We start from the raw sequence: 16,035 nt of genomic DNA on the forward strand, positions 1-16,035 counted from the left end.
TATGAGATGTCTTGTTTTCCATTCGTTGAGTGATATAAGATTGATATGTAACTCCTTGCTCTTTCTCTCCCTTTTCCTCAGACAAACGAGTGGGTGTGTTCACTGTTCACAGAAAAAAGAGAGTGAGAGAGAGAGAGATGGAGAAAGAAAAAGCTTGACAGTACAGAACAGAATTCAGGAGTAGAAGTTTGACATGATTAGACTACAAAGTATGACATCATAATGACAGGTAGTAGGTGAGTACTGACATCATAATGACAGGTAGCAGGTGAGTACTGACAGGTAAATGACAGGTGGTAGGTGAGTACTGACATCATAATGACAGGTAGCAGGTGAGTACTGACAGGTAAATGACAGGTGGTAGGTGAGTACTGACAGGTAAATGACAGGTGGTAGGTGAGTACTGACAGGTAAATGACAGGTGGTAGGTGAGTACTGACAGGTAAATGACAAGTAGCAGGTGAGTACTGACAGGTAAATGACAGGTGGTAGGTGAGTACTGACAGGTACATGACAGGTGGTAGGTGAGTACTGACAGGTAAATGACAGGTGGTAAGTGAGTACTGACAGGTAAATGACAGGTGGTAGGTGAGTACTGGCAGGTAAATGAAAGGTAGTAGGTGAGTACTGACAGGTAAATGACAGGTAGTAGGTGAGTACTGACAGGTAAATGACAGGTAGTAGGTGAGTACTGACAGGTAAATGACAGGTGGTAGGTGAGTACTGACAAGTAAATGACAGGTTGCAGGTGAGTACTGGCAGGTAAAAGGTGAGTACTGACTGATCCAGTAGAGTACACTCTCAGATAAATAGAACCCTTTTCTGGTCATATGGAACCCTTGTAGGTTCCACATCGAACCATGAGTTCCAAATAGAACCTTGAAAGGGTGCTATTTGTAACCAAAATGGTTTTATCTGAATTAAAAGGGTTCTATCTGGAACCTTGGTTATGGGAGTTCTGCTACAGGGACAAATGGTTCTAGAGAGCACAATTCTTTTGAGAGTCCTGACTGTTCCAATGCCCCACATTGTTCCTGTTCAATGTAGGGAGGAAATGAATGGTGGAGCGGACGTTACTGCCAGTTGACAATAAAGCCAGCAGGGATTTGTTTCCGAACTCATTTTATTTTTGTTTCTCTTTCTCCATTTCTCCCTCTTTCTCCCCTTCCTTTTTGTATCCCTATCTACCCGCATCTCTCTCTCCACCCCCCCCCCCCCCCCCCCCCCCCACATGATTTGGTGCATTGCATTCCCATTTGCGTCATCCATGAGATGTGCCTGTGTCTGAGAGTTTATAAATAAAGACGAGGGAGAGAGGGAGAGCAGAAAGAGGGAAGGAGAGAGGGAGTGGAGGGAGATTGGGATCTGGTGGGGAGTGTGTGCGGGGGGGGGGGGGGGGGGGGGGGGGGGTTGTGTGTATATTCCACTGGGGGCCAATGACAGGTATGGAGAAAAAACATCCAATTGGGTGGTTCGATGAAATGATGGAGAGACAGAGAGAGAGAGAGAGAGAGAGAGAGAGAGAGAGAGAAAGAGAAAGAGAAAGAGAAAGTATTTAAAAAATATATTCTTTGTAAACATGGCATGAAGCAGGGAGTGGTTTAAAGGAAGGAAGGTGCGGCTAGTCCATAAGAAACCACCTGAACTATTAAAGTTTTAAAATGTCAGCTCCTTCAGTTGTGCCCGGTCACCTCCAATGACTTGTTTTCTGGTGGAACAGAAATGCCCCTTCCTTCTCCTTGTGCAAGTCAAGTCCCCCAAAACTCTCCGTGTCCATTTAATATTGTGACAATTTAGCATTTTATTTTGGCATCTGTATACAGACATCTTGGTGCTGTGGTTTAGTTAGAGGATGGTGCTGGCTAGTAGTGGTGCTATGGTTTAGTTAGAGGATGGTGCTGGCTGGTAGTGGTGCTATGGTTTAGTTAGAGGATGGTGCTGGCTAGTAGTAGGCTATGGTTTAGTTAGATGATGGTGCTGGCTAGTGGATAGTAGTGGTGCTATGGTTTAGTTAGATGATGGTGCTGGCTAGTAGTAGGCTATGGTTTAGTTAGATGATGGTGCTGGCTAGTAGTGGGCTATGGTTTAGTAAGAGGATGGTGCTGGCTAGTAGTGGGCTATGGTTTAGTTAGAGGATGGTGCTGGCTAGTAGTGGTGCTATGGTTTAGTTAGAGGATGGTGCCGGCTAGTAGTGGTGCTATGGTTTAGTTAGAGGATGGTGCTGGCTAGTAGTGGTGCTATGGTTTAGGTAGAGGATGGTGCTGGCTAGTAGTGGTGCTATGGTTTAGTTAGAGGATGGTGCTGGCTAGTAGTGGTGCTATGGTTTAGGTAGAGGATGGTGCTGGCTAGTAGTGGTGCTATGGTTTAGTTAGAGGATGGTGCTGGCTAGTAGTGGGCTATGGTTTAGTTAGAGGATGGTGCTGGCTAGTAGTGGTGCTATGGTTTAGTTAGAGGATGGCGCTGGCTAGTAGGGGTGCTATGGTTTAGTTAGAGGATGGTGCTGGCTAGTAGTGGTGCTATAGTTTAGTTAGAGGATGGTGCTGGCTAGTAGTGGTGCTATGGTTTAGGTAGAGGATGGTGCTGGCTAGTAGTGGTGCTATAGTTTAGTTAGAGGATGGTGCTGGCTAGTAGTGGTGCTATGGTTTAGTTAGAGGATGGTGCTGGCTAGTAGTGGTGCTATGGTTTAGGTAGAGGATGGTGCTGGCTAGTAGTGGTGCTATGGTTTAGTTAGAGGATGGTGCTGGCTAGTAGTGGTGCTATGGTTTAGGTAGAGGATGGTGCTGGCTAGTAGTGGTGCTATGGTTTAGTTAGAGGATGGTGCTGGCTAGTAGTGGTGCTATAGTTTAGTTAGAGGATGGTGCTGGCTAGTAGTGGTGCTATGGTTTAGTTAGAGGATGGTGCTGGCTAGTAGTGGTGCTATGGTTTAGGTAGAGGATGGTGCTGGCTAGTAGTGGTGCTATGGTTTAGTTAGAGGATGGTGCTGGCTAGTAGTGGTGCTATGGTTTAGTTAGAGGATGGTGCTGGCTAGTGGATAGTAGTGGTGCTATGGTTTAGTTAGAGGATGGTGCTGGCTAGTAGTGGTGCTATGGTTTAGTTAGAGGATGGTGCTGGCTAGTGGATAGTAGTGGTGCTATAGTTTAGTTAGAGGATGGTGCTGGCTAATAGTGGTGCTATGGTTTAGTTAGAGGATGGTGCTGGCTAGTAGTGGTGCTATGGTTTAGTTAGATGATGGTGCTGGCTAGTAGTAGGCTATGGTTTAGTTAGATGATGGTGCTGGCTAGTAGTGGGCTATGGTTTAGTAAGAGGATGGTGCTGGCTAGTAGTGGGCTATGGTTTAGTTAGAGGATGGTGCTGGCTAGTAGGGGTGCTATGGTTTAGTTAGAGGATGGTGCTGGCTAGTAGTGGTGCTATAGTTTAGGTAGAGGATGGTGCTGGCTAGTAGTGGTGCTATGGTTTAGGTAGAGGATGGTGCTGGCTAGTAGTGGTGCTATAGTTTAGGTAGAGGATGGTGCTGGCTAGTAGTGGTGCTATGGTTTAGGTAGAGGATGGTGCTGGCTAGTAGTGGTGCTATGGTTTAGGTAGAGGATGGTGCTGGCTAGTAGTGGTGCTATGGTTTAGTTAGAGGATGGTGCTGGCTAGTAGTGGTGCTATGGTTTAGGTAGAGGATGGTGCTGGCTAGTAGTGGTGCTATGGTTTAGTTAGAGGATGGTGCTGGCTAGTAGTGGTGCTATAGTTTAGTTAGAGGATGGTGCTGGCTAGTAGTGGTGCTATGGTTTAGTTAGAGGATGGTGCTGGCTAGTAGTGGTGCTATGGTTTAGGTAGAGGATGGTGCTGGCTAGTAGTGGTGCTATGGTTTAGTTAGAGGATGGTGCTGGCTAGTAGTGGTGCTATGGTTTAGTTAGAGGATGGTGCTGGCTAGTGGATAGTAGTGGTGCTATGGTTTAGTTAGAGGATGGTGCTGGCTAGTAGTGGTGCTATGGTTTAGTTAGAGGATGGTGCTGGCTAGTGGATAGTAGTGGTGCTATAGTTTAGTTAGAGGATGGTGCTGGCTAATAGTGGTGCTATGGTTTAGTTAGAGGATGGTGCTGGCTAGTAGTGGTGCTATGGTTTAGTTAGAGGATGGTGCTGGCTAGTAGTGGTGCTATAGTTTAGTTAGAGGATGGTGCTGGCTAGTAGTGGTGCTATGGTTTAGTTAGAGGATGGTGCTGGCTAGTAGTGGTGCTATGGTTTAGGTAGAGGATGGTGCTGGCTAGTAGTGGTGCTATAGTTTAGGTAGAGGATGGTGCTGGCTAGTAGTGGTGCTATGGTTTAGTTAGAGGATGGTGCTGGCTAGTAGTGGTGCTATGGTTTAGGTAGAGGATGGTGCTGGCTAGTAGTGGTGCTATGGTTTAGTTAGAGGATGGTGCTGGCTAGTAGTGGTGCTATGGTTTAGTTAGAGGATGGTGCTGGCTAGTAGTGGTGCTATGGTTTAGGTAGAGGATGGTGCTGGCTAGTAGTGGTGCTATGGTTTAGTTAGAGGATGGTGCTGGCTAGTAGTGGTGCTATAGTTTAGTTAGAGGATGGTGCTGGCTAGTAGTGGTGCTATGGTTTAGGTAGAGGATGGTGCTGGCTAGTAGTGGTGCTATGGTTTAGTTAGAGGATGGTGCTGGCTAGTAGTGGTGCTATGGTTTAGTTAGAGGGTGGTGTGTGTATTCCACTACAGAGACCATCAGTACACAGTGAAGCACACGCACACACATACAAGCACTTACAGACATTGAGTGGCAGTGAGAAACAGTGAGAAGCTGTGAGAAGCTGTAGTCAATAAAGACAGAAAGAAAGATGTGGAAGTAGGAGGAACTCAGGAGAGAAAGAGAAAATAGGGTAATCCTTACTTTTCCACAGGGTGATGAAGATGAGAGGAGGAGAGAGAGGAGAGAGAGCATTAGCTCAGCACAGAGGGAGGAGGGATTGAGAGCACGAATGGATGGATGGAGGATGGAGAGGGAAGGAGTGGTGAAAAATTGGACAAGACGGATGGACTTAATGTAGGCCAAAATTTTACAGTACAAGCATCTGAATATCTCCATCCATCCTCCCTCCTCCCTCTCTCATCCCTCCTTCCCTCTCTCCACCCCTCCACTCTCTCTCCATGCTCCCTCCTCCCTCTTTCCATCCCTCCTACCTCTCTCCATCCCTTTCTCCATCCCTCCTTCCCTCTCTCCATCCCTCCACTCTCTCTCCATGCTCCCTCCTCCCTCTTTCCATCCCTCCTACCTCTCTCCATGCTCCCTCCTCCCTCTCTCCATCCCTCCACTCTCTCTCCATGCTCCCTCCTCCCTCTTTCCATCCCTCCTACCTTTCTCCATCCCTCCTTCCCTCTCTCCATCCCTCCACTCTCTCTCCATGCTCCCTCCTACCTCTCTCCATCCCTCTCTCCTTCCCTCTCTCCATCCCTCCTACCTCTCTCCATCCCTCCTACCTCTCTCCATCCCTCCTTGCTTCTCTCAATCCTTTCACTCTCTCTCCATCCCCCTTCCTCCCTTTCCCAATCCTTCCTACCTCTCTCCATCCCTTTCTCTATCCCTCCTTGCATCTCTCTACCCCTCCTACATATCTCCATTCTCCCTCTCTCCATCCCTCCTTGCCTCTCTCCATCCTCCATCCTACCTCTCTCCATCCTCCATCCTCCCTCCCTCCCTCTCTCCATCCCTCCTTGCCTCTCTCCATCCCCCCACTCTCTCTCCATCCTCCATCCTTCCTCTCTCCATCCTCCATCCCTCACTCCATCCTCCTTTTAGAGAGTAGGTAGATGCACACCCAAAAGGTTGAAACGGAAATTAAACTTCAGAAAAGGGAAGTTGCACTCGAAGTACTAGTAAAAGAAGGTAGACATCCACCAAAGGAAAGCTGCTGAGGCACTGATCAACAGGAAATTCAACTTGACAAAACTACAGTCGTGAACACGATCAACTCTTCATTGGATGGCTGGGAGTGTCTACTACTTCTTCATAACGGCACAGAGCAGCATAGAGACAATCAAGCCAATAATGTTGCCTTGAGACTTTGGCTTTGTCAAAAATGATATACTGTAGTGCACTACTTTTGAGCACAGCCCTATGGACCCTGGTCAAAAGTAGGGCACGATACAGGGAAAAGGGTGCCGTTTCAGACGCATACAGTCTATTACAGCTGAGGGATAATGGAGAGTACACAGCAGAGCTGAGCTGAGGTCACATCTAAGTCAACTGAAATTCCATTCAGTTGAGAAAAAGGGCTTCTACACACACACACACACACACACACACACACACACACACACACACACACACACACACACACACACACACACACACACACACACACACACACACACACACACACACACACACACACACACACACACACACACACACACACACATCCTGTGCAGAAGGTATACACTACACAATGCTTCGATAGAGTGTGTGTCTACGATAGAGTGTGTGTCTACACTCTCCAGTCATGCAAGTGCACACATGCCATCGAAGGAAGTGAAATTAGATATGGTGAATCGGAAGTTGTGACGCCAAGGCTAGGAAAGAAAACTCCTGTAGAGGACAGTGTGAATGAAAGAGAGAGAGACAAAAGGAATGATGAGCGAGAGAGCGAGAGCGAGAGTGAGAGAGAGAGGGGAAAGGAGCAAGACTATATGAAATGAAAAAGCTCAATAGTTTGGTCCTTATAGCAGTGAGCTGCAGAGCGGAAGTCAAAGATGCTTCTGTGTCTGACTGGGAGTGTGTGTGTTTCTCCACGTCTGTAAACTGTATGAATGTGTGTGTGTATACTGTACCTGACCGTGTGTGTGTGTACTGTACCTGACCGTGTGTGTGTGTACTGTACCTGACCGTGTGTGTGTGTACTGTACCTGACCGTGTGTGTGTGTACTGTATCTGACCATGTGTGTGTATACTGTACCTGACCATGTGTGTGTATACTGTACCTGACCGTGTGTGTGTGTACTGTATCTGACCATGTGTGTGTATACTGTACCTGACCGTGTGTGTGTGTACTGTACCTGACCGTATGTGTGTGTACTGTATCTGACCGTGTGTGTGTATACTGTACCTGACCGTGTGTGTGTGTACTGTACCTGACCGTGTGTGTGTATACTGTACCTGACCGTGTGTGTGTATACTGTACCTGACCGTGTGTGTGTGTACTGTACCTGACCGTGTGTGTGTATACTGTACCTGATCGTGTGTGTGTGTACTGTACCTGATCGTGTGTGTCCACCTGTTTCCCCATCTGTCTTCAGACCCCAGGGGTGTGTTGGCTCAGCGGTGAACATCGACTCGCTCGACCCTCACCACACACCTCAGATCAGAGGGACGGACACCAGCCCCACCGTCACCTCTGGTAGCACACACGCACCGCCCCTCGCCCCCTTCATCCACCCCCCCCCACTCACCCACCTCACTCTCAACGGGGTCTTTATGACAGTGGGACTGTGTGACTTCATCTGGAGAGAGCAACTTTGTAGCAACACTTCAATCATCCGATTGATTATCTGATCAGGTGGAAGGTTATTTCCAGTTGGTTAGGATCAGAGATGTTGAGTTTCGCTGTGCAAGACATGATGGGCGGACACTGTACAGACAGATAGAGAGAGAGACGCACGCACACTCACACATGAAGGCAAACTATGTACAGCTGGTGGTGGTGTGGGTGGCAGGGGGAAGCCTCTATTTCTATGTGTCTATGTCACAAACATCAATTATTCACAGATATTGGAATGGCCACATTAAAAAACACACAAACACACAAAAACACACTCACACAAACACGTTCACAAATACCCACACACACACAAATCAAGCATGCATCCATGAAGCAAATGCATCCACACACACACACACACACACACACACACACACACACACACACACACACACACACACACACACACACACACACACACACACACACACACACACACACACACACACACACACACACACACACACACACACACACACACACACACACACACACACACACACACACACACACACACACACACACACACACACACACACACACACACACACAGAGCGGGTGGTGTGTGTAGGAGTGATAAGGGAAAGCCTGTGTGTGTGTGTGTGTGTGTGTGTGTGTGTGTGTGTGTGTGTGTGTGTGTGTGTGTGTGTGTGTGTGTGTGTGTGTGTGTGTGTGTGTGTGTGTGTGTGTGTGTGTGTGTGTGTGTGTGTGTGTGTGTGTGTGTGTGTGGTTTATTCATGCATCATGGTAGTGGGCAGTAGAGTACTGAGGTCCAGATCTTCAGGAGGAGGAGGTGTAAAACAACAACATGGATTTCCTCCATCACTCATCTGATTCACTCTTAAACTGCCTGTTCCTTTATCCGATTAACTGCCTGTTCCTTTATCTGTTTAACTGACTGTTCCTTTATCTGATTAACTGACTGTTTCTTTATCTGTTAAACTGCCTGTTCCTTTATACGATTATCTGCCTGTTCCTTTATCTGTTAAACTGACTGTTCCTTCATCCGATTAACTGCCTGTTCCTTTATCTGTTAAACTGACTGTTCCTTTATCTGATTAACTGCCTGTTCCTTTATCTGTTAAACTGCCTGTTCCTTTATCCGATTATCTGCCTGTTCCTTTATCTGTTAAACTGCCTGTTCCTTTATCCGATTAACTGCCTGTTCCTTTATCTGTTAAACTGACTGTTCCTTTATCCGATTAACTGACTGTTCCTTTATCTGTTAAACTGACTGTTCCTTTATCTGATTAACTGACTGTTCCTTTATCTGATTAACTGACTGTTCCTTTATCTGATTAACTGACTGTTCCTTTATCCGATTAACTGCCTGTTCCTTTATCTGTTAAACTGACTGTTCCTTCATCTGTTTAACTGACTGTTCCTTTATCTGATTAACTGCCTGTTCCTTTATCTGTTAAACTGACTGTTCCTTCATCTCTTAAACTGCCTGTTCCTTTATCCGATTAACTGCCTGTTCCTTTATCTGTTAAACTGACTGTTCCTTTATCTGATTAACTGACTGTTTCTTTATCTGTTAAACTGACTGTTCCTTTATCTGATTAACTGACTGTTCCTTTATCTGTTTAACGGACTGTTCCTTTATCTGTTTAACTGACTGTTTCTTTATCTGTTTAACTGACTGTTCCTTTATTTGATTAACTGACTGTTCCTTTATCTGTTAAACTGACTGTTCCTTTACCTGTTTAACTGACTGTTCCTTTATTTTATTAACTGACTGTTCCTTTATTTTATTAACTGACTGTTCCTTTATTTTATTAACTGGCTGTTCCTTTATTTTATTAACTGGCTGTTCCTTTATTTTATTAACTGGCTGTTCCTTTATTTTATTAACTGACTGTTCCTTTATTTTATTAACTGGCTGTTCCTTTATTTTATTAACTGGCTGTTCCTTTATTTTATTAACTGGCTGTTCCTTTATCTCTTTACATGTGACTGACGGGTTAAAATCTGGGTCTTCTGAGTGCCACAAGACTGTGTTCGCCTGCTGAGCTAAAGCCTAGGGAACTAACGCAATCAGTTGATAGTGTGGGAGAGGCAGGGGAATCCGGGGTTCCTGCATGTCACAAGACTGAGTTAGCCCGCTGAGCTAAAGCCTGTCTGTCTACGTTTGTCTGTCTATCTCTTTATGTGTCTGTCTGTATGTAGCCGACTGGGTCTCCTGTGCACCACAAGACTGTGTTAGTCCGCTGAACTAAAGCCTAGAGAGCTAAAGCAAGTCAGTCTTCAGGGGTTGTCATTGGGTTGGCTTGAAAGTATACAGCACCACATGAGCGTAACACTATGCTGGACAGACCAGTTACACCAACACTAATGACACCAACACTAATGACACCAACACTAATGACACCAACACGTTCTGAGTTTGACCAATTAGCCAGTTGGATCCATATGATGATAATCCCAATTATATCGTTAGAACCCCCACCTACACTTTCCAAAGTCCTTCTGTATCTCTTAACCTGAATGTGTCCCACTCATAATATCTAAGACTACTCATTCATTCCTGTCTCATGTCGCATGTCACCAACTATTTCGGCACATATGAGAGTGCTGTGGGTTTTATTGACTAAGTCTCCACTCCTTATAGGCTAAGTAAAATTATTCATTCATAAATGTCTGTGCAACAACCTCCGTTTGGCAGTAGGTAAATGTCCCCCCCTCCTTCTGTTTAATCAAATTTAGTTTTCCCCCACTGATCTCCTTTCCTCTCTCTTCCTTCTATTCTATCGCTCTCCGTTCATCTCGCTATTCCCCCTCTCTCTGAGGCGTGCCGTTGCCGCCCGGAAACAGACCATAGAGGCTTCTGATCGCGAGCCAAGCAGCGAACCTAGTGCTGCTTTCTCTACCCGTCCTCCGCTCCTCCACAAAGCGCAGTCATTACCGGGCATCGTGCCTCAATACCTCCCTCCCTTCCTCTCACTCACTCAATCAATCACTCACTCCATCCCTCCCTCCCTCCCGCGTGAGTCTGTCTGAATCGACTCTATCTTGGAGCGCTGTCCTCTAGGCTATCTGCGGTTGCGCGCGTGGTCTCTCCAAGAATCCTCTCATCACCCGCACGCACAGTGCACCGCCCCTTCTCTTTCCGTTTTTTTTCTTCTCTCAATTACCCCCCCCCCCCCCCCCCTCCCTCGATCTTGGCCCGTGACGTAGGGGATTCCGTTGTGCCCACAACCGTAGGCGCTAACGGGATTCTCGAGTATAAATGGGACACCGGGAGCCAACATTCGGTACTCTCTCAGTCGCTCCGACTCGGGAACCAATCGTCCAGAGTACCAGTCAGCGGAGATAGCAGGCAGTATTTCACCCTCTCAGGCTAACTCGCTTTCGGCTTTGGTTTGAAATGGACACCCCTACAACCGCTCGGAGCAGACAATGCTCATTCATGCGCACCTGCAAAAGTAAGTTTCTACGGATTTTCTTACCGCCATCTATTGGTTTATACTGTTGTGCATTATTTACTATGACTTTTAGAAAGTATCTTACTTGATAGTTTTGAGAATCCTTCCTCCAGTTGAACTATTTCTACCACTTTTCTAACGGTTTCCCGTTCTATTCTGTTTGTCTTCTGATGTAATTGTGTAAGAGGTGTTGTGCATTAAGTTAGGCTACTATGACTTTGACAAAGTATCTTATTTGATAGTTTGGGAATCATTCACCCAGTTAGAAATGGAATGCGTGATTCACAGATAATATTTCAACAACATGTGTGCTGTGCAGCCATGTTACATGCAGTCATCAACATGGATTGTAATTCCAATACGTTCGTAAAATAGATTTAGTACTGGACATTTTAAACTTGCAATTTTGCTATGATTGTACTTTGATTTTACTTTATGATGTAGGCCTACTTTGCAACTATTCAATAGATAGATATCGCCAGTGTAAGATATGGAACTTAACTTAGACTTTTCATATGTTTGTAATAGTTTTAGATACGATGTACTTGGGTTTACTTTGAGATACTGCCGTGCGTAATGCCTTACGCAAGCAAAGAGAGACAGGCAGTTTTACGCACAGACTTGGTTACTCAATCACGCCTTTTAAAGTCATCTCGTCATCTCTGTCATCATATGGTCTCATGATGCTGTAATCTTTACTGATTATGAATTAACTGAGCTTCATATTGTCTAAATTGAGCGTTAATTATTTAATCAGTATTAAAATGACAGTCTCATTCCATCAATATGATTGAATTATCAATTATTATTATTATTATTATTATATTTTGCGAATGTTCTCGAAAATTTCAAAATGATACATTTTAGGTATTCAGATTAGACAAAGGCTTTGCATAAAGTATTTTGCATCAACTGAAGGTAGCAATGTGGTTTAGTGCGGCAGTTGAGTGTCTGCGTCAACGGTTTCAGCACCGTTGTTACTGGACAGCTCCAGCTATCTTTTCCTCATATATCCGTATTCAAACGTGACAATTTAAACTGATGTGGGGGAGAAAAAACTATTGCTGCATCCATAACTATTTTGGTACATAAGCAACACTTTGATTGTGATCTGAGATTTGACTGATCAGCTGTATTGAGATTCAACTGCCACATTTCCAGCAGCAGTTTGACATCCGGGCCACCACCAAACAGTTTCAGAACCACAGCTATCGGACAGCTCCCGCTAGCTTCGCCTTCCCGACCCCACATCTAGACTCACTTCTCCCCTCTTCCCTCTCTCTCCCAGGCGGCCTCTCCCTGTGGCTGGTGGTGTGGCTGGTCCTCGGCAAGCCCGGTCCGTCGGCGGCGTGCCCGCATCTGTGCGTGTGCTACCCGACTCCCATGACCGTGAGCTGCCAGGCGCAGAACTTCACCTCCGTGCCCGTTGGCGTGCCCTACGACTCGCAGCGCGTGTTCCTACAGAACAACCGAATTACGGAGCTTAGAGTCGGCTCTTTCGGCTTCGGGACTCAGGTAAGAGACTATAGAGTGTTTAAATGAGACATGGTGTGTGTTTGAGTGTGTGATTCTTTTGACTTCTCTCTCTTTCTAACTCTCTCTGCCTCTATGTTTGCTCCCAACCCTTGTTTTTCTTTTTGAGTTTGAGTCCAGAGTCTTACCTACAATATGACCATAGAATAATACCTGACCCTAGAATACATATTGATATTCACACTCTCCCTCCCTCCCTCTCTTCCTCCCTCTCCCCTATAGGTCCTGTGGCTGTTCTCCAACAACATCACGTGGATTGAGGCTGGCTCCTTCAGTGAGCTGAGAGATCTAGAGGAGCTGGACCTGGGGGACAACTCTCACCTGCGCAGGCTGGAAGGAGGGGCCTTCAGGGGCCTGGAGAAACTCCAGAGTCTCCACATGCACCGCTGCAAGCTTACCGCCCTGCCCCACGACCTGTTCCACAAGCTGTACAGCCTGCAGTTCCTCTACCTGCAGGTAGGGGCAGTACGCATATATTCACGCACACACGGGCACATATGTATACACACACAACACGCATACACACACACTACAGGGAATTCTCATAGCTGTGAAAATTACATAATTTTATATCATCACAATCACAATTACATCATTTTATATCATCACAATCACAATTACATCATGTTGTATCATGATTCAAATCATGCTGCATCAGTGATAGTTATGAGATGCCCTTTAGTGGAAGGTGTAAATGTTCTCACCTCACCACTACTGAAATGTAGCCCATCATCACCTGACCCCACCTGACCACTTCCTCTTCCTGTTTCCTGTTTCGTCCTTGTAGGAGAACCAGCTCCACTTCCTCCAGGATGACCTCTTCTCTGACCTCATCAACCTGAGCCAGCTCTTCTTGCATGGAAACCGTATCCGTACTCTGTCGGAGAACGTGTTCCGTGGCCTGGTCAACCTGGACCGCCTTCTTCTCCACGACAATCGTGTGCGCCAGGTTAACCGCCGGGCGTTCCGCGACCTCGGACGCCTCACCATGCTTTTCCTGTTCAACAACTCATTGGCTGAGCTCCCCGGCCAGGCTCTCCGTGACACCCAGGGCATCGAGTTCCTCCGTCTCAATGGGAACCCCTGGTCCTGTGGCTGCGAGGCCCTCCCCCTGTGGGAGTGGTTCCGTGGCGCGCGTGTCTCATCGTCCGAGCTGTTGTGTTCCTCCCCGTCCCCCCGCCGCGGGATGGACCTCCGCTTCCTCCGTGAGATGGACTTCGCCCTCTGCCCTCTCCCCGACCCCGGCACCCTGGCCGGCTCCACCACGAGGACCTTCAGCACCAAGACAAGATGGTGGTTCTCCAAGCACAAGCCCCAGTCCCAGACCAAGGCAGTGTTCGAGAAGAGCTCCGAGACCATCAAGGCCTTCCCGTTCCCCCAAGGGAAGAACAACCCACCCATTTTGACCTCCACCAATGTCAAGTACGAGCTCGGCGAGGAAGAGGCAGCGCTACCCAAACTCGACGCTGAGGAGTACTGGGCGAACTATGAGAACGAGGACGCCGGCACCACGCTGCGATGCTTCGAGCTCGAGTGTCCGCCTGACTTCGATGGCCTCCCTCCCAACTCCTCCTCCCCAACATCATCCCCCTCTCTCTCACTCCTCCTCGCCCTCTCGCTACTCGCCGTCTCCATCAATCTACACCTCATATTTGGCTGAATCAGACTTTAAGTACCCACTTCCCGTTCCTGTCTTTGCCCCGGCCCCTCTTAGGGCATGGGGAACCCCTTGTTAAAGACTCTGTACCTCCCTAGTTAACCCTCTGATGTCCTACTGGATAACCTCTATCTCTGTCAGTAGTACATGACAGCAGGGGATACAAAGGGGGGGGTTGGATTGTTACTTCTAACTTAATGCAGGGTTAAACAACAATGGCTGACAGTACATAGTACACTATTGTACATAGTACAATATAGTACAGTACAGTAGTCAACCAAGGCTGTTACTACAACAGGTGCATCTCACCTGTCTGGTGTGTTGGTTGCCGTGACGACGCCTGCAATCAGGGGTCAGTGGTCACCTGTAACGCTCTACAGCTAATACCAGTGCTACTTACTGTTGCGACTGCTGTAACTGTTGTCACTTGGAGGAATATTACAACTACAAGTGCTATGACTATTATATGCATGTTACTACAACTACTACTATTCCGAATACGTCTGCTACTACAAGTGCTATGATTACAGTTACGACAGTAACTACATTTCTACTGTTGTACGAACTCTGACAACTGTACTGTAAATCGGTAGGTGTACTTGATGGTGCAGAGCAGTTGGGATATCCTTCTTACATGTTGTCTACCATGATGCCTACTTTATAATGGATTGTTTACAGAAAAATAGCTAAGGAGAGAGAGAAAGAAGGGATGAAGGAATGAAAGAGAGGCAGTCACCAGCGTGCGAGAAGGTGAGAGAGGATATTTAGAGAGATAGGTAAAGGTAGAGAGACAGAAAGACACAGAGAGAGGATATGTAGAGAGATATGTAAAGGTAGAGAGACAGAAAGGCAGAGAGAGTGATGAGTTAAAAAGTTACCAAAGGAAGAAGCTAGAGGACAGAGAAGGTGGAAGAGAAGAGAAGAAAGCGCAACAGGAAAGGACAGAGAGCGAGGGAGAGAGGGTTGTCGAGATTCTCAATAATAAAGAGAACGGAAGAGAGGGAGCAAGGACAGCGCAGGCAATATAAATAAAGCAAAGGAATGTGAGACACGGTGAAATTAAGAAAGAAAGAGAGAGAGAAAATGACAGTACTGGCCCTTGACCATGAGATACTGAATAGGAGAAACAAGCAATCACTTCAGGTATTCAAGTTCAGTCTTTGTATAACTTCATGTCCTGTAAATATGACATCATCACCATAGAAGCCACAGGGGAAGGATGCTTCCTGTCTGGCAGTGTCAGTCGCTGTTCTGATTGGCTATCGCTGTTTGTTTGTGATGTCATTGACGGAATGCATGACGTGACCAGTGAATGACCAGTTTGAGAGATAAAAAGACCTATTGAGATTCTGAATAACGTTTGTGAGACTTTTCTTTGGGTGCAGCAGCAGCTGTTGTGTTTCAAACTGATTTTACTTGATCAATAATTGATCTCTTTAAGTTCTTTGTTCTCTCTCTTGGAATGCTCACTCACTTCTTTGGAAGGTGAAAGTAGTGCACTACTTTTGACACTGCACTACATAGGGAACAGGGAGCCATTTCAGACGGAGCCAATGACTGCTAGTCAGTCCTTTAGCCAAACAACTTGATGATGAGTAAACAAACAAATTAAATGTTTTCAACCCAGCCCCCCAATACTGTCTATCATACCCACCCCAATATCTCCAGTATAATACCCCCCCCCCCACATCAACTAAGCAGAATCAACTTAGTCCAACTAAGCAGAATCAACTTAGTCCAACTCAGTAGAATCAACTTAGTCCAACTAAGAATAATCAACTTAGTCCAACTAAGCAGAATCAACTTAGTCCAACTCAGAAGAATCAACTTAGTCCAACTAAGAAGAATCAACTTAGTCCAACTAAGCAGAATCAACTTAGTCCAACTCAGAAGAATCAACTT

The 16,035-nt window shown here is 46.4% G+C and overlaps 1 protein-coding gene across 1 annotated transcript; it reads left to right on the top strand.

The window, feature by feature from the left end:
• Positions 1–318: 318 nt before the first annotated feature.
• Positions 319–14,136, top strand: LOC120041974 (reticulon-4 receptor-like 2). The gene is made up of 5 exons (XM_038986850.1): positions 319–332; positions 7,277–7,470; positions 12,232–12,458; positions 12,699–12,932; positions 13,264–14,136. The coding sequence occupies exons 1-5, from the start codon at positions 319–321 to the stop codon at positions 14,134–14,136; spliced, it is 1,542 nt and encodes a 513-aa protein (XP_038842778.1).
• The last annotated feature ends 1,899 nt before the right edge of the window (positions 14,137–16,035 follow it).

This window comes from Salvelinus namaycush, unplaced genomic scaffold, assembly GCF_016432855.1.
Source record: "Salvelinus namaycush isolate Seneca unplaced genomic scaffold, SaNama_1.0 Scaffold598, whole genome shotgun sequence".
Classification (NCBI taxonomy): Eukaryota; Metazoa; Chordata; class Actinopteri; order Salmoniformes; family Salmonidae; genus Salvelinus; species Salvelinus namaycush.